The sequence below is a fragment of the Lichenostomus cassidix genome, chromosome 1 (genome assembly GCF_008360975.1).
Source record: "Lichenostomus cassidix isolate B80296 chromosome 1, HeHo_3.0, whole genome shotgun sequence".
NCBI lineage: Eukaryota > Metazoa > Chordata > Aves > Passeriformes > Meliphagidae > Lichenostomus > Lichenostomus cassidix.
This window is the reverse complement of record NC_139479.1, coordinates 89,133,577-89,157,852: the sequence shown is the minus strand read 5'-3', so window position 1 is coordinate 89,157,852 and position 24,276 is coordinate 89,133,577. Positions and strand designations below refer to the sequence as shown.

At 39.9% G+C, this 24,276-nt stretch overlaps 1 protein-coding gene across 1 annotated transcript; it reads right to left on the bottom strand.

The window, feature by feature from the left end:
* Nucleotides 1-935: 935 nt before the first annotated feature.
* SPICE1 (spindle and centriole associated protein 1) lies at nucleotides 936-23,585 on the bottom strand. Its single transcript, XM_085069926.1, has 17 exons — nucleotides 23,376-23,585; nucleotides 22,883-22,930; nucleotides 21,770-21,916; nucleotides 17,948-18,050; nucleotides 17,073-17,194; nucleotides 15,453-15,538; nucleotides 15,021-15,163; nucleotides 14,659-14,790; nucleotides 13,644-13,909; nucleotides 10,728-10,859; nucleotides 9,971-10,118; nucleotides 8,363-8,587; nucleotides 5,967-6,343; nucleotides 4,492-4,663; nucleotides 3,029-3,122; nucleotides 2,606-2,693; nucleotides 936-1,806 (listed from the first exon to the last, which is right to left on the bottom strand). The coding sequence occupies exons 1-17, from the start codon at nucleotides 23,460-23,462 to the stop codon at nucleotides 1,753-1,755; spliced, it is 2,424 nt and encodes an 807-aa protein (XP_084926052.1). The 5' UTR covers nucleotides 23,463-23,585; the 3' UTR covers nucleotides 936-1,752.
* Between the last annotated feature and the right edge of the window lie 691 nt (nucleotides 23,586-24,276).

Below are 24,276 nucleotides of genomic sequence, written 5' to 3'. Positions count from 1 at the left end.
TCTAGCAATAGCTGCAGTTTGTTGCATGGTCTAGAACAGACAAAAACACCAACCTCCCCAAAAAAACTCCCTGCACTAACAGTTTCTCAGACACAGCTTTGAGCTTTACACTCTCATTCAGTGTTCCAGCAAACACATTTCCATGACATCCCAGGGACAGCTCATTTTCAGCCATGGAACCCTGTGTGACCCCAGCCTGCACCACAGGAAGTCACAGGCTGCAGAGGAGGTCGTAGGAGGTGACTGGAGACATCTGGAGTGGAAGTGTCTCTCCCACCTTAGAGACTTCAATGTTAAAGAAACTAAACAATTGAAGAGATTAATTCCAATCCTGTATTCTAAAATGAATTCTCAGACTAATTACAGGGCATTTGTAGCAACCATTAGCAGAGGCAACAGCATTAACCTGGGGGGTACTATGGTTATATAGTCCCATCCCAGCTGTGGCATTCCTGTCACTTCATGAGTTCAGGGGGTTCTTCCAAGCAATTTTAACTATTATATCACAAAATACAGAAATGTAAACCTTCTTCACTTCCCAAATTAACACTTGAAAAATAAACCATGGAAGTTATCAATGAATACTTGAACAGATTCTGTTTTGAATCCCACACTTTTTAGATTTTCTAAATCTGTTTAGAAGAACCCTTCGTTTAAAAAAAACAAAACAAAACAGAAAAACTCCAAAAATGTATTTTGTTCATTCTCCTGAAAATGAATTGACTGAAAGGACAAAGGCTGGCTCCACCCTGTCACTATGTTTAGCAGGAAATTTTACAGGTAAAAAAAATATTAAGGCATCGTCACCAAAACCCGTTTTTGATACTTGCAGCGATTTTCTTTCCCAGACTTGCAAATTATTTTAATTTTCTAGATCTCCATCATAAATGTTTTTGGCCAGGTTTACTACAAGATAAGAAACAGATAATGAAGCATTTCCTCACAGCCTTAAATTTTATTGTTAATCATTACTAATAAAATAATGAGTTCTTTAAAAAGTCAAGTAAAACCAGTATAAAACCATGGTCATTAGAATACTATATAAACACACAGCAAACCAGCTTAATACTATTATGTATGTTGGTTTTCTGTTGTATCAAAAGGCACATATTTTATTACAAAGCAAATAAAGATCTGTTTTCAACTTCAAATAATCACTTTATATTTAATATAAAATATTAAATGAGATTTTGAAAAGCAATCCTCAAGTCCAGATGCAATCTGACATGTTAACTCACAGAAAACAACTTTGGGGAGCAACTGTAAACCACAGAAGGTACAAATTCTTTCTGATGCAAATCCCTATCCACCAGAAACAGACTGGCTTCCTAATCTCCCTGTTCCTTTTCAATGCAGGTAACTTCCTGCATCTCAGTTCTTCCTGATTTTTTTATTCCCATATCTTGTGCAAACAAATGCTCCAGAAAGTTTCACAGGCAATTTCTAAACACTCCTGCCTTCAGCATATCTAACTAAGGTATCAGGTGCTCACTTGTAAAGCTCCAGCAGCCTGAGTTTACAACTTCATGAAAGATTTTTTTGGTGAAAAGGTATAAGGTCACAGCAGTGTGTCCAGCTCAGAACCTCATTCCCAGGGCTTCCTAGAGTGCTCTGTAGGGCACAAATACATTAAGCACATGGACCTTTCCACAGTTATGGGACTGGCATGAAAGCACTTCAGAATTACACTGTACATCTGTAGAGGGAGATGGTGGCTCATTAAAAAAATACAGGAGTTGACCTCAGCTTCCTTTACATAATGTGCATTGACAATGCAAACCATCCTTCTTCTTTTTGCTTTTCTACCTGTAAAAGAAGAAACCAGGTGAGATTCATATACAGTGAATTTCCCACAGACTCACATTAGGATTGCTGTCTGCCATGGGCATCAGGGAGGGAGTCACACCACCTACTTCAAGCCACACCTACCTTAATTTCACATTTCCCTTCTGGGGATGTCCTGTCAGGACAGAGAGTGCTGGACCCTAACTCTGTTCTCTTTATCACTCCTAATTTAGGTTATTTTGGACACCAGGAAATATGTTATTAATATGTCCTCATGTTTGCTTTCAAGCCTATAAACAGCTCTATAACTGGTTTATCAGATTTTACCACTGCAGAGTTCCCTGTGAAAGCATCTCACTGCAGGCTATCCTTTTCTTTGCACATCAGGAATCAGAAATCTAGACTGGGGATTTTTCTTTACATTTGGACTTATTTATCCTTCAGCAACAGCTAGGTAAGAGCTCACCTGCCTCTTGACTGTGGCTCTACCAGTACATCATAATGATGGCTTGAGATTCTCTGGAGCCACCAGGGAAAGACTTCCAAAGGTTTCCAGTTCTAACACATGAAGATGCCACAGCAGAAATTAGTTATTCACTTGTAAATAACTCCTCTGTGGCAGAAAATAATGAATGTCACTAGTTCTCAGGTCTTTTCTTACCAATTGTTTATAATCCAAACTGCCATGAATCAATTAATAATAATCTTGGGATATTTAAAATAGGACAGAGCTCTCCTCCCTTCATCCATCTTATGATGATCTTTTTCCTTTTATGACAACATAATCAAATTTTCTGGCTGAAGATTTTTCAGTTCTCACCTTTGGTCTTTGGCTGACAGAAGTCAATTTGGCACCTTCTGATGTGGCACTTAAAGGTGAACAAGGTTTGCTGGGGTTTCCTACAGACCTGGGGACATTCAAAATAAGACTGAAAAAGTGAAAAATGGAAGTGACTACTAGAATAGTATTTCTGAGCCTGAGTTAGAACCCCTCATCAGCAGCCTTCAACAAAACGTCATATGTCTTGTGTCAGATTGCAGATATTTTAAACACAAACAAAGGAAGCTGTAAGAAGCTATTAGACTTTTGTCCCACTTCTACAGTGAATGTGATAAAGTCAGGGAAAATCCACAAAACTAAAAAAAAAAAAAACCACATAGCAATTTTCCCATTGTGTTCAATTTCTGCTGTAGGGGTAATTAAGATACTACAAAAATGAAGTAGTAAAGAGTGAACTTCTACCTTCTCATACTGGCATGGGAAACACTGTCATCCTTGGAGCTGTCCACAGCAACTGACATGGGAACAGGCACTTCAATTGCCCTCCTTGCATTTTCTAGACAATAAATTATTGCATGGCTCTGATGAGAACACAGCAACATTGCACAACATTCATTTTGTTTTACCATTTTTTTTCAGAGGCATCACATATTTCTTTCCAATTGCATAGAATATACAGACCAGAAATAAAATATCAGGTTAAACATCAACCTCACACCCACTTTCTGAAAATGAGTGACAATGAAAGCAGAGATCAGAGCAACTACAGACAATGCTCACATGTATAGAATGATTGTTCCACAGTTAAATGATTTGGATTTTTTGGCAATTAGAGGCTTAGAGACTTCTGGATCTCTCTACTTTGCTCCTTTAAGATTTTACTTACCATGCTGAATTTACATTACAACATCCAAAGAAGCACTGAAAGTGTTATGACCCAACCCATGAGTCACTGCATTTGCACCTGCATGCAAATACACACACACACTGGGCCCTCCTCCCCCTCCTTCCTCTCTCCAAGTCCTTTCCCTTTCACACATCCTCTGTGGTTTCAGAAGGGGAAGGGACAGGTGTTGCAGACAGAGCATGAGTACATGGTCACATGCAGTTCTGTTTGTAATGACAATGACTCCATGAAAACATAAAGCAGCCCATACCTCCTGGAAAGTAATTTTTACAGTTACATTTGGCAGCTCATCTATGAATCCTGCATCAGCAAGAATATTCCCTAAGCTACTCTACCTCTTTACATGACCAGAAGCTCCAGTTATTCCCTTCTATTAACACTAGCAATAATTGAGCAAGACAGTCTGCTGGAAAGAGTACCCAAAAGACCAAAAACTAAAATGTGGTTGAGAATAGGATAACCATTCCATCATGATTTTTAGAAGCCAGATTTTTTTCAAAGATTCTGCACAACAGAGGACTGATTAAAACTCCTAGTGCTGCCCACCAGGGATTACCACAGAATCAATTAAGTTGAAAAAGACATCTGAGATCACTGAGCCCAACCTTTGAACACCACCTTGTCAGATTACAGCACTGTGTGCCAGCCTTTCCTTAAACCTCCAGGGACAGTGGCTCCACCACCTCCCTGTGCACCATTCCAATGCTTAACAACCCCTTCTGTGAAGAATTTCCTACTAATGTCCAAATGCAGTACCTGTTCTTCAGACAAGAACATAGCAAAGAACAGATTTAACATGAAGCACAGTACTTTCAGCATACTATTTATTAAGAAGCTAACTTTAGGAGAGGTTTAGCTCTTATGTTTTTAGCGCTCTTAAGCAAGGAGTGTTTGTACCACACAGTCATTAACAGCAAAGTACTGCTGACCACAACCACTGATCCAGTAAGATAAGGACTATCAAAAGGAGGAAAACATCATCTTACTAGTTTTTGTTTCTCCTGAGCTGGGTACTTACCAGTGTAATTCAGGGACGGTGTTGGAACAGGAGACAGCATTGGAGGGACCATGTCAGCAGCAGCTGATTTCTGCTGGTCTATCAACTGCAACAGTTTATCCCGTGCTTCTGTACTCTGGCGATTCAGCTCTGCTATTCTTTCCTCCAAGCTCCTCGATACCATGAGATGACTCTGCTTGGATAACAGGATAATTACTTCCAGTGAAAAATTTATAATTTTCACCCTCAAGGAGGGCATACAAGATATTTCAAGTAATTATATGCATTTAGTTTTCAAGCTGAAAATGAATAAAATTATACAGCAATTCTTATATAAAAATCTGCTTTTGTCCCTTTCACTATCCTGTATCTAAGTCCTTAATTGATTAAACATTACAATATTTTATACTGATCTTCCTTCAAGTAGGAAAAATACAGCTATGGTCCATATATTTCTTAATTTGAGAAGGAAAAAAAAACAAACCAAAAAATACCCCAAACCAAACCCACCAAACATACAGCAATTAACTACAATTAAGAACATACTTAAGCAGAGAGACACATATGCAGGAGGGTGTAGGGAAGCAAAAGCAGGTTTCCAGCAGAAGTGTCCTGGAACTCATCTTTAACCAATATTTTAATTGCTTTGACCTCTTCCTCTCCCTCTCAGTAATTGCTTCCACAAAAACAACACTTACCAAGAGATTGCATCACATTGTACAACCAAATGACTAAATATTACACAACATAACAGTGTGGAAAGTGACAACACTCTCAGCCTACATTTAAATGAGGAAATTAAAAATCTTTAGGATCCTTAACTGAACAGTCAATCAGTCACTGTGATGAAACACGTAACAGCCAGACAGTAGCAAGGGCAGGGGTGTTTTTGTGATGTTAACTTCACTCACTGGGGTCCTACTGAGTAACTGCTTAGCTGCAGATTAATTTTTTTTCCACTTCAACTGAAGCCTTCAAGGCCTCTCTTTCCCAAAATCTTTGGGATTTCCACAGAAGAGGACTGACAAGACAGACACAACTAGCACATACACTATGATCAAGGATTTGCAAAAGATGTACCTGCACTAACTTTGATTTCATGTGCTTTTGGGTCTCAGTGATAGAAGACTTGTATGACATGGCTTTAAATAAGCACTCTGCAAGCTTGACAAGAAGCTCTGGGTTGGTGCAGTGCTTTCATTGCTAGCATTATCCCAACTTCAAAAGCTTGGATCACATTGCAACACCACCTCTTTAGCAGCATAACCTTAGCCTAAACTTATCAATGTGCTGCACACTTTTCAGCACCCATATACAGTATAGGCCCAAATATGAGAAACTACTGCTGATCTACGTATGGAATAGTAATTAAAAAAATCACAAGTCTCCAAGCAAACAGTAACTGACAACAGGAAATACAAAAAAGCACCAGTAAGCTATGGGAAAGCAGATCAGGAGAAGGGAGATCCAGTCTTTCTTTTCTGTTAAATTCTGACCTGTCCTTGTGAAGAGTCTGGACTAGGGTCTGCATTTTTTGTCAGGTCTGGCTGATGCAGGCAATCACTTTTTTCTCCAGAGACACCTCTGAATTTGCTCAGTTGAGCTTTCATTAGAGCATTCTGCCGTGTGAGCTCAGCTATCTGTGCCAGCAGATCACCACTTTGAACTAACTCTTCAGCTGTGCTGTTTTTTCCAGTGTCACCTGGGCGAGACAGATTGATTTTCTCATGGGAATTCTCCAGCTCTTTGTCTGCAGGAGGAATTGGTTGCCTTCTAGAGATGGGACAGTTTTCCTCAGTTGTGCTCTGTGTCCTCAGGTAGGAAGGTAAGATCCTTTCCTTGCATGGCTCTCTTTCAGTAGACTGGGAAATGGCTGCAAACACCACAAACAAAACAAAGGAAAAGTAAGGACAGTGACACATTGTCCTCACTAAAAAAACAAATAGTGACTTTATTGCATCAGGTTACTAATAATCAAGCAGGAATTTGAATTGTAACATCTGGCCTGAATGATATTATGTTACTGATCCAAACTACTGCGTGCAATATCCTGCTGCAAGAACTCACCAGGTTAGTATTTCCTATTGCAAACAGTCTCACATTTAAATGATTTAATTAGAGATTGAGAGAGAAGTCACTGAGAAGAAGATAAATTGTTTTGAATTTCTTAGCTGACAGATTAAATACTATTTCTTAGTTAGTCCTCTATTTTCCAAAATTCAGTTACCTTACCAAATAAACTAAGTTTTTGTTTCAGTATTATTTATATTGGGTTATCAACAAAACTTTTAGGATTCTAAAAAAAACCAAAAACACAAGACTTCTGGCATGATAATAAACTAACTACTTAGCCCCTAAAGAGGAAGCACTGTGGCCAACAGAATTAGTCAGGTATTTTTTGTGGTTATCATCCGCAGAGAGGTAACACACCACACAGACGTGACTAAAGTTACAGCACTGTCAGCTGCTACATGCTAAGTCCAAGTTGAATTTTGTGACCAAAGCTAGATTTTCTGTGCCTCATACACCAAGTAGCCCATTCCTTCACAAGCTTTAGTTTTTGCCTCTTGAGCAGTGATGAACACTTAAAAATTTACACTCAAGTGTGTTTTATGAATCATCGAGCATAAAGAAACATTCATTAAGTTTAACATTCGTTGAGCTATTTAGCATCAGTCTTAAGAAAGTAATATATTTTAGAGAAGTCTTAGAATACAGTTCTGCATTGTTTCAAATGAAAGAAAACATCTCACAGGTCTCAATGGGACTGAAACCAGACAATGCTCTTTGTAGAACAAGACCTTTAGTTCATTTCCTCCAGATTTTTTAGGTACCCCCTCACAACACAGCAGCCACCAAGTGGCTGAATTAGATATAAATTCCAATTGCCCAGCCAACTCCTTAAAAATCAAAAGGACTTTTGGTTGTTTTTCTGACTTGGAAAAGGCTTACAAAACAACACAGCTGAAAGGGGGAAAAGGAGGAAAACCCCAAAACTCTACTCCTGTATCCTCCTTCCAGTCAGCCACCATCAAGCTGGCCATAGATGTAACTGTCTGCCTCTCAATAAGGATGTTATCCAGGGACCCAGCATGTCCAGTGGGATGAATGTGGTTACAGTGACAGCTGCAGAAGGAAAACAGCTCAGTTTAAGAATCACAAAGGGTGCTTCCTCTGCTCATTTCAGTAAGAAATACCATCCCTAATCACCCCTGATGAACTTTCTTCCTCCCAACAACCAGCAGTGAGCTACCAACCTGAAAAACTCGTGATGCCTACAGATACTGATACAAGACTGAGTTACCTGGTTATCTGGCACCACATAATTTCACCCAAAATTTCCTCAAGCATTTCCTGTGTATTAAATGAAACCCAATGGGAACCTGGCTCTCACAGCTTCCAAAATCCCCTCTACTGAGAAGATTGGCTCAAAGCAGGAGCAGACAGCCTACAGACATCTTGGTGTGCCTGCAATATGGATTGCAGAAACAGAGAAGTTCCAGGCTTCAGTAATCCCACCATTAAAGGTGATTGAGGCTGGATCATACCATTAGGAAATCTGAAATTATGTGTTGTAGATCATGGGAAAAGAACTTCAGCAATCACACAGATATGATAATTGAGAACAAAATAATGTCAATCTGCATTGCCACTGACAGGACTGACAGGAGATGGAAAACAGGAAATGCAAAGGCTGTCTAGCAACAGGCATAGTAACAAAAGAAATGCATATGTGGGTGCAGCAGTGTGATATTCCAGCTATAGGGCCAATATGTCCAGGCACACAGATAAAAAATTTTCCATAGAAAATACATCTTCAGAGGTAGTGTGAGACTGAAACAGTAACAAACAACACAGACTCCTAAGTCTACTGCAGCCAGAGAGATCTCACCATGCTGGAGGGAAGACAATTCCTGACTGCTCTTCTGCTGTGGTGGTGACAACAGCACAGCTGGCTGGAAGATGTGAGCTGGAAAGCTTCGACCAGGTCTCGTATCACCTGAGGCAGCTGGCCCTGGGGGAAATGTGAAAGGTAGCTCTTCCTGTGGAAATTTCACCATATTTTCCCTGCTGCCTGCATCAGTCCTAGGCTCAGAATAGGTCAAATCAGGTTTTTCTAAAGAAAAAGACAAAGCAGGGATAAACAAATGAACAATAACAAAAGAACAAGAATTAGTTATAGTCAAATAGCAATGCAGAAAAAAATGTCAGTAACAACTCTTATGTTCAGATATCTGAAAAGACACACTCCTAACTTTCCTCTGATCCCCAGGTACAGAATTCTTTCACTCAAGCATATTATACATCTTTACTAACCACAAGAGGAACTCTTCCACATAGCCTCAAAATTCCAGGACACTATTATGAGATCTGTTTGTAGCTCATACACAAGACTTAAATATATGACTTGTACAGGTATTTAAGCTGCATTTGGCGACAATTGTTTGAGAAAAATCGGACTTATGCACTTGTCCTAATGCCCCATATTATAAATTTGATGGCAACAGTGGTGGGGTAGAAAACAATTCAAAGCTTTTTTGAGTTCTTTGTTGATCTCCTTATGATTTAATTCAAATGAGACATCTCTTCAGTAAAATAAGAAATTATTCTGTATTTAATTAAGGAAAGTAAGGAAACAAGATTTGAAAATTCTAGTGCTGTAGAATTATTGAATGTGAAGGTTTGGGGGTTTGGTTGGGGTTTTTTTGAGGGGTGTTTTTCTGACTATTTGGATTTTATATTTTGGGGGGTGATTTCCTTTTGTTTACGAGGCCTGGGTCAATCTCAAAAAAAACAAAAAAAGTGATCTGGTATGTGGCTTCTTCCTGAGAAGAAAATTCTTCCAGGAAGAAAAATTTTAACTACAAAAAGTCACAAAACAAACATTTAACTAGGGAATATAATTTGGAGGAATCTTGGGATTCACAAGAAGTTACTGACCTTGAGAGCAAAAGCAATGCATCTAAACAACCAACCAGGAAAGACAGCTGGGAGAAAACTCAGTGCTGAAGGAAGGTTATAAGTCCAAGGTGAATCATATTTGGGTACTTTGGCCGTCAGTGCTACTGGCTTAGCTTAGCCTGTCTCCATGCCACACATCACTCAGTTGGTCACTCCCCTCTCACATAAAGCCACAACCAAGTAACACAGCTCTCTGACTGTTTGGTTTCCTACCCTCAGCAGCTGCTGTTTTGGCCAGCAGCGACCTCCAGTGTCTTATGGAAGAACCAACCTCAGACTGTCAGGCTGCTCAGCAACAGGAAGCTGAGATCCTGGTTCTGTTGGGTTTGATCTCTTTTTGTTTCTGGGGTTTCTTTGGGACCCTCAGAATGAAACTGACTTTGGAAGCCATCTTAATGGGGGAAGGCTACTCTCCTCCTTTGCTTGTGCTCACAGCAAAACCCATGGCATGTGAATTTACAGAAGTGAGATTCACACTGATGCAAGAGGTACTTGTGCAAACAGACATCTATTAAACACCACACATAAATGTACACACCTTGGCTGTTTGCTGGACCTTTACTTGCAATTCCAAAATGTTTTGGACTTTGCTCTCTTCCAGGTTCTCCCAAAGGGAGGCCTTTAAACGCTTGTGTAAGACACATCAACTTTTCATCTGTAACCATCATGTATTGCTGAAGCTTCTTCTGAAGGAAGAAAAAAAAGATACACAGAATTCAGAAATTTGTGCTCTACCAACAAATTAGAAAATTATATGCTACAAGCAGCCCTGAGAGGAAATTTGGCGTCTTAATACTACTGTGTGATTCTGTAGGATTCCAGTGAGGATTATATATTATTGTCTTCATGTTTCTCATTTAGAAATTTTTTTCCCTTTTCTTACTCATGACATCACTTCCTTTCTAAGGTTTCTTAATCACTCCATTCCCAAATGTAGCCATTGATCAAATCTGGTTTGATCAATGCAAACTAAAAAAAGGAAAATGCAGTATTACATCTACTCATTGCTCCAGTAGTGTTAACAGTATAGAAGTGTGAAGGAAGATGCCTAAACTTTTAGATGGATAGAGTAAAGCTCAGTTTCACAGAACCAGCACTTTCGCAAGCTGTGAAGTTAAATAAATGAATGACTTTCCAAACATTCCATACCCATACCTGTACTGTAATTCTGAGGCTCCTCATTCAATTTTATCATTTTCTTTCTGTTTATTGTTAAAATCTCAGCCCATATTTGCAACAGAACTCAGAATTCTAACAAGTCATCCTGGAGGGTAAGGAGCAAGGGGGCTCAGTACCTGCATGGTAATGTTTTCTTCCCTTACTTGAAGTACTTCTGCAGTCAGAGCATCAATCAGTTCTCTGTGTTCATTCAACATCTCCTCCTGCTGGTGCCTCATCATCTCTTTCTCATGCAGCTGCATTTCAGTCTAAAGAGGAAAAAAAAATTAAACCTACTATAAACCAATACAGACTCATATTTGAAAACAGGAATGAATCATTATGATATCATAATGTAGCAGCTCTTCCCACTATTGCTAAATTGACTTCATTTCTTTCATGACAAAATCCAATTGTCTGGGCTTGAACTGTCAGAGCTTACTGTTTTTCCTTTGTTCCTCCAGGACACTGTAGGGAATCCTAGACGTTCTTATTCTTCTGCCTTTACAGCTTTTACAGGATGTAACAACTAGCACTTTCTCTCTGCACGGATACACTTTCCTAAGTCACTGAATCTTCATGGAGGATCCAAGTAATTCCAGGTGTGCTGATGCTTGTCAATATCCTGTGCTACTTGTGCCTAATCTTTAGTTTCCCTAATTCCTTAATAAGGACAAATTTGACTAAGTAAAGGAAGAAGTACTTGCTTTCTGATGCTTTCCATCAGACAGAAAAAGTTCTAGAGGGTTTCAAAAGTATGATGACAAAGCAGCTCTGCATCCACATGAAATGAATAAATAAGTATTTTTGAGACTAACTCACAGATACGCTCACTAGACACAAAGACAGGCAGACACAACTCCCTTAAGTATGTGAGAGACAAACTATCCATTTTCTGTTTCTCTTCCAGCTAGAGAGAAAAGGGTTTTTGAAGTGATCCAAGTGAAGCAGGCTCACTCAGAAAACAGAAAAAAGAAAAGAAACTGTACATGGTCCTCTCTTTTCAGAAACCAAAGACAGCACAAAATAAGCACTTCTACCCTGGCAGCAGTGATGAAGCCTACTGATGCCTTAGATCAGCTGGATGAGCTACTGTATCTACTAATCCTACACAGCACTAGTCTTGGAGGAAAAGCTGTCTCACGTTTATGCATAGGGAAAACATCAGGGTTAACACCCATTCCTAGCACATGGTAGGATTTGGGTCTGGATACCCTGATTCTTTCAGATACCCTGAAAGAAGTATCTTCATTTCAGCCCACTGCCAGACATAGCTCTAATCGCATGAGCTTTAACACTGTGCCAGAACATGCAGCAGAGAGGGAGCACAGAACAGCCAAGATCCAGGGAATATGCCTGTACATTTTTTTGCCATACAGGTCTGGCAAAGAAACAGCTTTCTTAGCAGAATGGGGGTGTGGAAGGGAATGATTAATTCTAAATTTGGAAGTTGATATAAAAATTAGTTTAGAAACCAAGTCAGATTTATCCATTTCCCTTTAAGAATTTCATATGGTTTTGCAAACATTTCAGAAGTTCCTTTTTTGCCTTTTGTCTAGCCTGTTCTGTATTCACTATTTCCTTCTTATAGGTGTTGGGTTTTTAATCACTTAATAAAAACACTTCCGTGAAGGATTCCTGAATTCGAGTTTCTCTTCCTGCCTTTTTAGACACAATTTCAAGAATAAATTAGGCAATATGCTTTATTGCAATCCTTCTGCTTTTCTGCAGCAAAACTGGAAGAAGAGCAAAGAAATGTCTCTAAAAACTTTGAAACCTCATGAAGACTGACGGGTGAACTAAAATCAGAGGCTTTTTAAATATCCCCTGCAAAGTAATTTTCTTAAAAGGCACTGCCAGTTATAATTCAGGCATTGGAATTCTGCTAACTCTGCTAGTTAGGCAAGACAGATGGTGCACACCAGTGCTTGATTTTTGTCTGGCATCACAGGGACCAGGTTTCAGGACTCAAGACAAGCCATACTTCTTCCCAGCAAATTCTCAAATTCTAATTGTAATTAAACCTCCCTGAAAAGGAGAAAAGTCACTTTAGATTATGAATGCAGTGTCTACTTCAAGCAAGCCTGAGTACAATTAACCACATTATGCAGCTTGAGTGACTTCATATTGCTACTTATGAATTTAGGTAGTAAATTTATGCGTGTTGCAGACAATTCTGCAAGCAATAATCAACTTCTGGAAGGATGGAATGGTAACACAGGAAAAATTATGGGAGTAGCTATGGAAGATGTCTGAGGCTCAGGAATAACTCATTTCTGTAGAAAACAAAGACAACCTAAATAGGATTATAACTGCAATTATTTTTGTCACATGAATTTGATGATATTCAATTGATGTTATTAAATTTATTCCTAAACGGAAATTTTCTTAAAGAGAAAGCATTCCACTGAAATTCTAAGATCCTTCCTTATAACTGCAAAAGAATCAAATTTAATTCCCTGCTTTGGTACTACAATTTTAACAAGGAGCAAGTATTACTAACTTCTTTAAAAACAAGACTTTCTCAGCTGAACTCCATCTTCTGATGGTAGCTCCTTGTCACTCATTTTTGCTTCCAACACAGGACTTAATCAAAGTAAATTCTTTCATATGGATAAAATACAGAGAGCTGTTATGGATAGAAAAAGAGGGCTAAGGAGTCCCCAGGGAAAATAGGGGACTCCTCCAGTGACAAGAGCATCACCTTTGGGAGGCAAAGGAAGAAAATTTATAAGCAATGCTGTATTTAATACCCTGCTACAAATCTGAACACATTTAGGTAACAAATTTTAAATTATTTCAATTGGTATTTTCTGCTATTAGACACTGAGACTTTCACTGCAGTCCACTCCTCTATTTCCACTAGGGATACCAATTCCTAACAAACAGTTCCCAACAAACTAAAAGTTTTCAAAGTAAAACAAAGTAATCAGCAATGATAATCAGAGTTCAATGTAAAATGATTGGAAGCCAGAAGAGATCAAAGTTCCCATCTGAAAGGTGACTTTAAAACCTTCATCATTCACTCTCCAGAGCAGTTCTAAGTCTCTCACCTCTTTGAGGTAGCGCATCAAACGACAGAGAGCATTCACCAGTGAGAGTGTAAACCCAGACAAGCCTTCACTTCTCTCTTTTTTCTGGACCTCACGACCTGTACATCGCTCATATTCCTCTAGTTCATGCTCCACATCATGGATCATGTGGTTGAGAACATCTAGGCTGGATTTGTTGTCCCTCTGAAGCTCAGTCTGGATTAAATCAGCTGGAGAATCATCCCTTTTCTGTCTTGCAGAGTTCTGTGCAGCTTGCTTCCTTTTCACTGAGGGGGAATGAAAAAGGTGTCATCGGAATTTCAGTTTGTATAGAAATCTTGGTATTACCAATGAAATCACATTTTTTACTGAAGCAAATCAAAGGAAATGCCCTCCCTTGCCATAAGATGAAAGGAACCATCAAAGAGCAGCCCCAGTCATTCCAATTATTTTCAGATCCTCAAAACCCACATTTTTTAATGCCACAGTATTACCTCTCAAGTATGACTGCCTAGTGCTTTTATCCTGGATACACCTGTTTGTACTTTCTCCTTCCCAGGAAAGGGGATGTGTGGAAAGAGTTTGCTAATGAAAAATATCATCTGCTTTCTCATATTCAGCAAGCAATTCTCTTACAACAATCCTTTCATGTCACAGCTTGTATCTGACATCAGTCCCCTCATATAAATGTGTCTGGATCTGGAGACTGAAATGCATTGTAAACTGTATCAGAACTAGAAAAGCCCTGCACAGAAGAGAACTCCATGACCAGCAACATAATGGGCACCATCAAAAGGGCCATATTTATGGTTCCCAGATTCCCATGGACTTGGCTTTGCCAATGAATGTGCACAATACAGGGGAAATACACTAGACAAGGAGCATCCATCCTTAGATATGCTCAAGACTCAAGGCCCCCCTCATCATACTTGGCATTAGCCCTGCAATGTCTTCCCAAAAGATCCCTTCAAATCTACATCTTCTCATGACATTAAGGACTTGGACAAAGGGTATATTATTTTTAAAAGTACTAAACTCTTTGCTGCAATTTGCTTTTGTTTCCTTGAGTTTGGGTTCAGCACTTGTCTCACAGCGTCAGTGAAGTCTATAGAGTCTTCATTCTGAAGTCTTGAATAGGTTCTCTTGATTACACTGGTAGCATTGAGGGCTGATTTGAACACAAAACAAAACAAAAAATGCACATATGAAATATGAAGGTTGTGTTCTTAGTAGCAATATATTCTGCAGTAATTTTATGAGAAGAGCTGGCTTTTTAGTCTGGAAATTCATCTGAGCCAGATTAACATAAATTTGTCTTTCACCCCCACCCAGGAAAGGAACTCCAGAGAGGATCCTATGAACAGCCCAACAGATTTGCTATGACTTAGCAAATCCCACCTGACTGATCCAATGAAGGAGAAACAGTTGTTGGAGTCAAAGGCGTATTTGATTCCTTTGATAAGGTGGTTTTTCTGACATCTTTATCAACCCACAGCCGAGAATTCACCAAGGAATTTTCTTCTCTCAACAACCGAAGCAGCCTACATTCAAAACAAGCATAACAGTGAACTGTAACAGAACAGCATGATTCCAGATCATCTGTCTAGACAGAGCCCCTAAAATTATCTGCAACTGCTCAGCTGAGTTCCCTGCTCACTTTCATTCCCAGTCTCAATGTTACAGTAAGACCTTTCCCTGGAATTCTGAGATCAGGAAAGGAGGGCAAAGGGAAACAGAACTAACTTAACTACACCCATTCAACACCCTTTTAACTCCACCTATTTCCAGTTTCAAGCAGCTAGAAACCTGAAGGAATGTATTTGTACTAACATGTCAGAATTGATGCCAGATTTGAAACCCAAAACGTTATGGTGTCCATCTTCTGATAATGATTCCTCCTCCTCTTCATTAACAGCCTTTTCACGAGAAAAAACAAAAGGGACTTCAGAAGAAGTTAGAGACCAATTTTATGGAATTGTTTCAAGAAAAATCCCCAAAACATTTGTTTTAGTCTCCCCCTCCAAAGCAAACTTAAAAATAAAAATACATAGAAAAAAACCCACACACCTTTGTGTGAAGTTTTGGAGGACTTTAGTACTTAAGAAATACTGATACTGACAAACGTCTCTGAAAATAACAGAGCAAGTGACCAATTCAATATCTAATATTATCTTTGTATGACTTATATTAAATAAGACAAATCATGCAAACTAGAGGATAAAATAAAAGCTGTAAGGTCTGTACCAAAACAGACAGAGATACAGCAGGCAAAATATGCAAAAGCAACCTAAATCATAGCATTTGTAAAATTTCAGCCATTGGACATTACAAGGTAAACAACTTCACAATGAGACCTGCAAAATTACATTTATATTCTGTGTGTAAAATGCAACCAGAACAAAATATAATCCTATGTACTACATTTATAGCAAAAACTAAGCAACCAGATTTGGAATTAGGGTTCCTCAAACTACCAGGTTTCTGAGCTTCTGGATAGGTTTCACCAGATAGCCTTTAACTATGATTTTTGTAGGAACATAAGAACTCACAGAAGCTTGGCAGACAATCAGTACATGTCTCTCAAAAATTTCAGCTTATCCTGCAGCATGCATCCAGTGACATAGCTTACAAAGATGCTGCAGTTAACTCATATTAAAAAAAACTGAAAAACAAATACCACACCAAAATACTTAACACAGAAGTACCACAACTCAAATTACAGATATTTTTGCAAGATAGTAGGAGACAGTAGGAGAGAACCATGGGAATATGACACCATCACTTTTGCTCCCAAAAGCCTGTTTGGTGTTCATCAGTGGGAAGTTTTCTGGGAGCATCATATGCCATTTTCTCAAACCCCAGTGAGCATTCCTGGTACAACATGTTGTTAAAAGAAAAAGGAACACAAAAGCAATCTAAATAAAGTTTTAAACACACTTTAAAAACTTTAAAACTCTTTAAACAAATATGAGTAATTGCAAACTAAAGCAAAGTACAAACTTGTAGGACTAATCAAGGCTGTGGAGTGAACTGGGGTACAAATGGCTGTGTCCCCATATAAGCAGACATAACTGGTAAATCACAGACATATTCTGAAATGCAGAAATTAGTTAAGTGATACAAAATTTATTCCCTTAGACTGTAATTACATTGTACTCTTCCTGAGAATCCCAGAATTTAAAAGGGAGGGCAAGCTAACGTGAGAGAGCTTCTACAAGACATAACAATGTTTATTACTCATACCCAAAGGTTAAGAAATTAAAAAAAAAAAAAAAAAATCACAATTCCCAGGGTCTCACAAAACAAACACACCTCTGTTTAACCTTGTCTTCTGTAAAGATTATCAACAAAAACCAGTTTAGTTCTGCTAGCAAACTCTTATATTTGAATATTCTTATTTCATCCAAACAAAAAAGCCACAGGGCATGCATGGAACAAAACATACATTACCTGGGAATCCATGACAGATTCACTAAGGATGGAAAGCTGACTGGAAGGATCACTTTTTTGTACAATGGGTCCTTGAGATGATTCTAGGTCACAGTTAGGAGCCATTGTTACATTAGGGAAACCTAGAGGAATTAGACAACACAGGGAAGAACACAGAGGGCTTGGTCTGTACTTACACTGCAGCACTTCACACTGAAAATCAAGCTCCAGTATCTCAGGGGAAAAAAAAGGGTCACAGGGATGTCACTTTAAACAACAACCAAAGACCAACCATAGGGTTAATTTAATACACTGGGCCACATATCCAGCTTTTGTCCTTCCCACCTGCATAAATACTCTTGTGCAGAAGCAGCATGCAGGATCAAACAGACACTAGGAACAAAAGAGAATGGCAGCCTACAGAGAAAAACCCTTAGGTGTAAGATTTCATATGCAGACAGCCAGTCCTGCCTTCAGCAGCACAAGGACCCACAAGCCAAACCAAAAGGAAAAGCCTCATTCGGGAATTGCTGATAAATCTTCAACAATATCCAAGAGCAAAGAGTCAGCCCATCCAGCAGTGACAATCAGAACTATGGCAGCAGCTCAGACTGATGCTCTGCACAGGCCAGCAGCTTGGCTGTAAATTGGTGAGCATGAAGTGTTTCAGAGCACATGATATGAAATTCCACAGGGGAATAACCAGCCATCAGTCACTCTCCCCTGCCATGGGAAGTGATAGCCTCACCTGTGTCTCACCCAACATGAACAGGATCCATCATACTATGTTAGATAATGAGATGAAAACAGTTAAACACTCTGCAAAGCAGGACTATTTATGGAAAGCAAGGAGATAACCTTAAAATGTACTATCACATACAGATGAGATGTTCTACCTGTTCGTGTGTGAGGAGCATCCCCAAACAAGTCTTTTGCCACAGCCATAACCTGACCAGATCGTTCCAACACATCTTGCAAATGGTACTGATCTGAGAGAATCTGAAAGTATAGTGTACAAGGAAACTTTACACTGAGCAGACTGATTTTCTTCTTTTTTCTGGTATTGTTCTTCTAAACAGTTACCAAGAGAGCAGCCAATAAGACAACGTTTGCAAAGTTGGTACTGTGTAATTAGATCCTAAATAACATAGATCAGAACACCCTACTTAATTCAGAGTAACCAGAATTCATATTGTTTTTCTGAAAAATTAAACAGCTGTTTAATTTTTGATCAGCACCAACTCTCTTTAGAACAAATCCTATCATTCCCTTCTCCTCCCAGCCTGACACAAGAAGCTGGGAATTTACGATGTGCTTATCAAAACAAAGACAAAAACCTGCCAATTTAAAAAAAAAAAAAATATCAGTACGCATCCTCAAATCATTTGATCTCAGTGTTGTTAAGTCATAAAACACTTACCTACATTCTACACCCAAAACATGTACTACTTGATTATATTCAAACCAATTCAAGCAGACTTGTTTAATTTAGCCTTGGCTCCTGCAAATCCTACCTAAAACTTAAGCCACATCCCACCAAAACTTCCAGCAGAGCTAAACACAGCTGACTACATCTGGCATCAGAAGACATTTTGGGAATCTCCAGAAGATACAGCTTCTGCATGCAAATTCTCTCTCCCAAAGTCTCTCTCTAGTATTTAAAGTCCATCAGAACAGATGCCTCCTATGGAAGGAAGTCTTGGAGTGCAAAGCAAGAGGCATCCAACTACCATGAGGCAAACAGAGCTGACTGGGGATGTGGCTTTGTAAAACATCTCACTGACTCCTGGCTTTATTCACAGAGCTGGAAATGGAAAACTACTAAAATTATATCCCACAACCCAGGGAGAAGGCAGTTATTCTTAAACACTTGAGAGGAGATATGTAAGTGACCTCCACTTCATCATCGTTCATCAAACTGATCCAGAGAGACTGTAAGTACTTCAGAAGACCCACCTGGAAAGTCAGGCTCATGTACGCCCTCTGCTCAGAATGTGAAAACTGAGTGACAATTTTTGCTCCACCAGGAATATTAAGAGACTGTTATGCAATGATTTCAGAGCATTCTATGCCATTATCTGCAGAGTTCCTTTCAGTGTCCATTGGTAAGTTTGCTGGCTTACATTTAGCCTCATACAAAAAATTCTAGGCAACGGCATTTCACTTATTTCTCCTCAACCCCCTATTTTTCTACATGTTTTGTTACATCATGAAGTTTCCCCACATATCTGAGTTTCCATGTTTTTCTAGTCTTTTGAGCTTGCATTACACTGCAGTAAGTTAGACTTCTCATAATCATTTAGCAAATCAGTGAATATTCATCTTTTAATCACTTCACGCATCTCCTTTTCCAGACCACTATTCAATTTTCACATCTGATACAACCTAAACCTAGTCTTTCCATTTAGCCATTTAACATCAAAACAATTCAGGTTTTTAGACAAAGTTATTACACCAGATCTGCAGAAGAAAAAAAGTAAAAAAGTTTATATGACTCTTTTCCCAAAGGTAATTAAAATCAGAGTGGTGTGTATAATCAGACAAAAATTATCCTGGTTACTTTGTTTTTACCCTCCCACTAGATCTTTTTTGGTATCAGCAGGTTCCTAAGCTCTGAACATGTTATGAACATTTTTAAAGCATTGCTCCCAAGGCAGATTAGTTCACATTTGCTTGTGATGAGAAGAAAAAGTGGTATCATCTTGTAACCCCTCTAGGCCCATTTACACACCCTGGACAAATTCACTGAGCAATGTACTTTGTCCCAGTTTAGATTCACCTGTGAATTTCATTAAAAATCACCTTCCCTCCTGTTTCAGATTGTTATCAAAATAAACTGAACTCATCCTAAAATCTCCCCACTAAGATAATCCATTCTCTGCTACTCTTTGGTGCAATACGCTAACATTATTTACAACACTAACAGCAGCACCTTCTTAGCTTTTGTCTCCGAGTATTTTGCAGTTGAGCAGGAATCAATAGGCTTAGAAAGTTACACTCACAGGAGTAAAGGAAAGAGATCACCCTGGTAACAGAGACAAGGAAACAACTGACAGTAGTTGTGCTCTACTGGCAGACACAGAATCTCCACAGTTACTCTGAACAACAGGACCTGGCAATTAACAAGATTTAAGCTAGGGAGAGGTGAAAATGATAACTCTCAACCTATTTTATTTTTCTCTACACCAAGAAGATGCCACTGTTTTAAACAGCAACAGCCTAATGTGTTTCATATTGCCTGGCATAATTTCTTTTGTCTTCCTTTTCTCTGTTTCAGAAGTTGACATAGAGTGTACTAAATAAAGTATACTGAATAAAGTAATCTGTTAAATACAAAGAGGAAAGCCACTCAGGAGGAACTGAGATTTATGAATTTTCATTAGAAACAGCAACAAATACAGAAGACTATTTCCTAAACATCAGTTTCACATCTGCAAAAGAATGAAGTCACATAGTAGGTAGCCCAGCCAAATCTTAGAAGGGATGGTCTAATCTATCTTTTATGATACATAATTTATTTCTGCAGGGAAGTATTCTTGAAACTAGGCTGCTTTACATTAGGGAAACTCATTTAGAGGTTCACAGGGGTTTTTTTGAATACTCTTCTGAAATGCAGTTGTCAGAAAAGTACCAAAGTAATGAAAGTCAAAGTCTGAGGCTTGATTAGCAAAATATCTGTAACACACAAGTTCTCCTGTGATTGCAGAGAAACAGGGGTCACACAGAAAACTAGGTGGCAATCTTCTAAGTACTTTCATTTGTTTGTCTATGCTTGAATGTTCTCAGAGATCAGAAACAGACTTCTGAAAAATTACGTAAGACAAAACAAAGAAGCCTGTGATGGTTAATCCAGTGGGCATTTACAGGACTACCAGATCATGTTTATTTTAACTGATAGGTGAACATTATTCATCATCATTCTTTACCAACAAGAACAATTCTCAGTCCATGAGAAAATTTCAAGTACAGAGGTCTGAAAGCTGATTTTCAGATTAGTTTTCATAACATATGGCAGGGAATGACCTGCTGTGTGAAACAGGAGGAGATCTACCACCACTTTTCAGTGACAGCTACTTTCTCTGCTAACTAGGGCTTACTGCTACAGTTCAATATTCAAAAGCAAATGAAATAATATATTTACAGTCAAAGTGCTTTAGAATACAGAGAGAACAAGCTTTTCAATCCTCAGATGACCAGCTTGTCAGCCACAGCTCATCAACCTTAGTTGTGTCATTTTTCCCTCTAGACAAGTTCTCCCTTGCCAGCTTCTTGCCTCACCCTTTCAGCCCCCTTGACTCTACATTTTCTCTGTTTAAATAAACAATGTCCCTCCCAGAAAGAGAAATATGCATGTCTGCATCAAAGGAAAATGCTAAACATGAGGAAGAAAAGGCAAGCTGGCAAGGAGAACGCAAAGAATACACATACTTTTACAACAGTTTAACTCTGCAAACAGTTCCTGTTCAGATGAAGAGAGGCCTGCAGAATTACAGAGGGCACAGCCAGGCAACATGGGTCAAATGTGCAACTGCATGTACCAGCTGGTATGTCAGATTGTCTACTCCAATCACTGCATGCATGCAGCACACAGAGTGCATGCATCTGTGAAATCAAGTTATCCAACAAGAGGAGCAAATATTGCTCTATGTGCAAGAGCAGTATTCCAGTACTGCTGAAAATCACCTGCAGCAGGCTGCAAGTGAAAATTCAGTTCTCACCTCACGCATCAGAGCCAATTTCCTTTTTTCCAAGGAATCCACATCCAGTTGCTTTTGCTTCTTCCATTTTCTGTTCAGTGCTTTCTCTTGCAGTTCCACATGTGCCTGTGCTTTGTTTTTTGATTTGTGTATTTCACGGCGACGCAGCTATGGAAACATAAAAGAAACCATTTCAAAAATCAATCTTAAGCAAAATTTGCAGGGCAATGCTAACAAGCTCTTCTTGATTTTATCATTCATGCATTGAACATTATTTAACTTCATGGTAGTACCAATGACAGACTCAGAAACATCCACAAGTGTAAAATGCCATCGGTATCAGCCACATTTAAAGCAGCTCCAAAAGTGCATGAGGAAAATCTCAAATTCTGTATGCCCTACACTACCAACTCAGCAAGAGTTTTCTCAGCTGTAGAGGGAGGCTAAACCCAAACACCTGTAATGTGCATAAAAAGATATAATGCCTTTTCCTGAATTAACGCTGTTAGTCACCAGACACAGTGTTTCTCTTCTTCTAAAAATGAGAGATATATGTATAAAAATATAGTTTAAATGAAATTAAAGAAATTAAATGTGTGAGGTGCTTGCTAAAGTCTCTAGAAGCTATCAAGCCAAACACTTGTAGAATCAAGTCTCTCTCTGCTACTGTGACCATCTGTCCTGACAAACTTGTCAAAACTTACAACAATAGCTCATATTGCCTCTTCCATGCTGGTAATAAGTGCTACCAAGAATATTGAAATGGCATTCACATATTTTGCAATGAACAGATCAGTCAGTATAAATAAATTGTGTTAAACTGTCTAAATGAAATTTGAGTAGTTTCAGAATTAGAGAGGCTCCTCAGATAAAGCACATCTTTCAGTCCTTCCAGGAGAGATGAGACCTTCAGCTAAACCACTGAGCTTTCATGTATTTATGTTTTTATGCTTTAAAATAATTTACATTATAAACAAATAACTAGCAAAAGAGACCAACATGTTCAGAAGCTTAAAAAGGAGATTAAACACTGGCAGAAAATATCCCCATAAGCATGGTAAGCGCTTTTTATGTCAGACAAGCAGCTATATGTCCTTGCCCCAGGGATGAAGCAGTGATTGCTATTAAACTTACAATATCCTCAGGAGTTGCCCGGTGCACTGTCAAGTCATGGACGGTATTCTGCGAACAGGAACCAGGGAACACATCGAAAGTCATAACTGAGGGAACACTGTTATGGCTACTTAAAAGGTTTTATTTATAAAAACCCCAAACAACTTTTAAATTGCAGTATAATTAGCCTAACAGCACACTGCTGTGCACTTTTACGGCGCTGCAAAGCGTTCCTCCCTCCAAGCGAAGCAGCCACCAAAAACTACACCTCCACCAGGCTCAGGAGGGCTCTCCCCCTGTAGATGCAGGAGGCCTGGCCTCCCCCAGGGCCAAGGACACCAGAGGGGCTGTGTCGCCTCGCACACAGCGTGTCTGCCCACGCAACCATGGTATCCCCTCGGGGCAGCCCCTACGGAGGGCGGCGGCTCCCCCAGCCCTGGGCACGGAGGCTCCCAGGCCTTTTCCCCAGCGGAGGCCGCCCGGCAGCCCGGAGCGAGGAGCGGGGAGCACTTACATCCCAGTCCCGCCTGGCCACGGCCGCCGCCTTCCTGGGGCCTTTCCTGCCGGCGGCGCGGGGTCTCGGCCCGCGGAGCAGCGACATCGCGGCCACGGCAAGGGCGGGAGCAGCCACGGCCGGAGCCGGTTTTGCTCGGCCCGCCCTGAGGGAAGGGCGGAGCGCGGCCCTCCCGGCCCGCCTGCTCCTCCTCCTGCTCCTCCTTCTGCTCCTCCCTGTGCTCCTCCCTCTGCTCCTCCTCCAAGGCAAGGCCGGTGCCCGCAGCTCCCGCTCCGCTTGGATTTCCTGTGAGGGAAAGCCTGTGTCGCCGCCCTCCCGCAGGGCTGCAGAGGACACCTCACATCGCCTCCCTCAAGCACCGCAGTGTCTCTTGGCCGCTCCAGCCGAGTCTACATGAGCTGCGGCCGGCACTGTCACTAGGCTGCCAGCTCGCCTCGCCTTAATTTTTCTACTCGCTCATTTCATGATTGTCCCTCCTCGCTGCAAATACCCTCCCAAGACATCTCTCAGCGACCCTCTGAGGCAAGCCTTGGAAATTTCCCCGTAAGAAAATGTATTTCAGATGCTGTTGGGGTGGTTCAGAGCAGAATGTCTCACAAACCGTGACATTAAGTTGATGAAATCGAAGAGTGACCCTTGTTTAGGTTTAACAAACAGATCTCATCAGCTGTGCCACCGAGGAAGGGTGTACCTCCCTACCCACAAGGAATTTCTGGTTTCCATAAAGCAACTGGTGGTTCTGAAATGAGTTATTTAGCTTACACGTGGGTGCAATATATTCCCTACAGAATTACCCCAGAATATGCCACAGATCCTCCACTTCCCTGCCACACAGGTGAAGACATGATGCGATTACTGTGAAGGGTTACAGACAACATTTTGTTTTACAGTGTGAGCATAA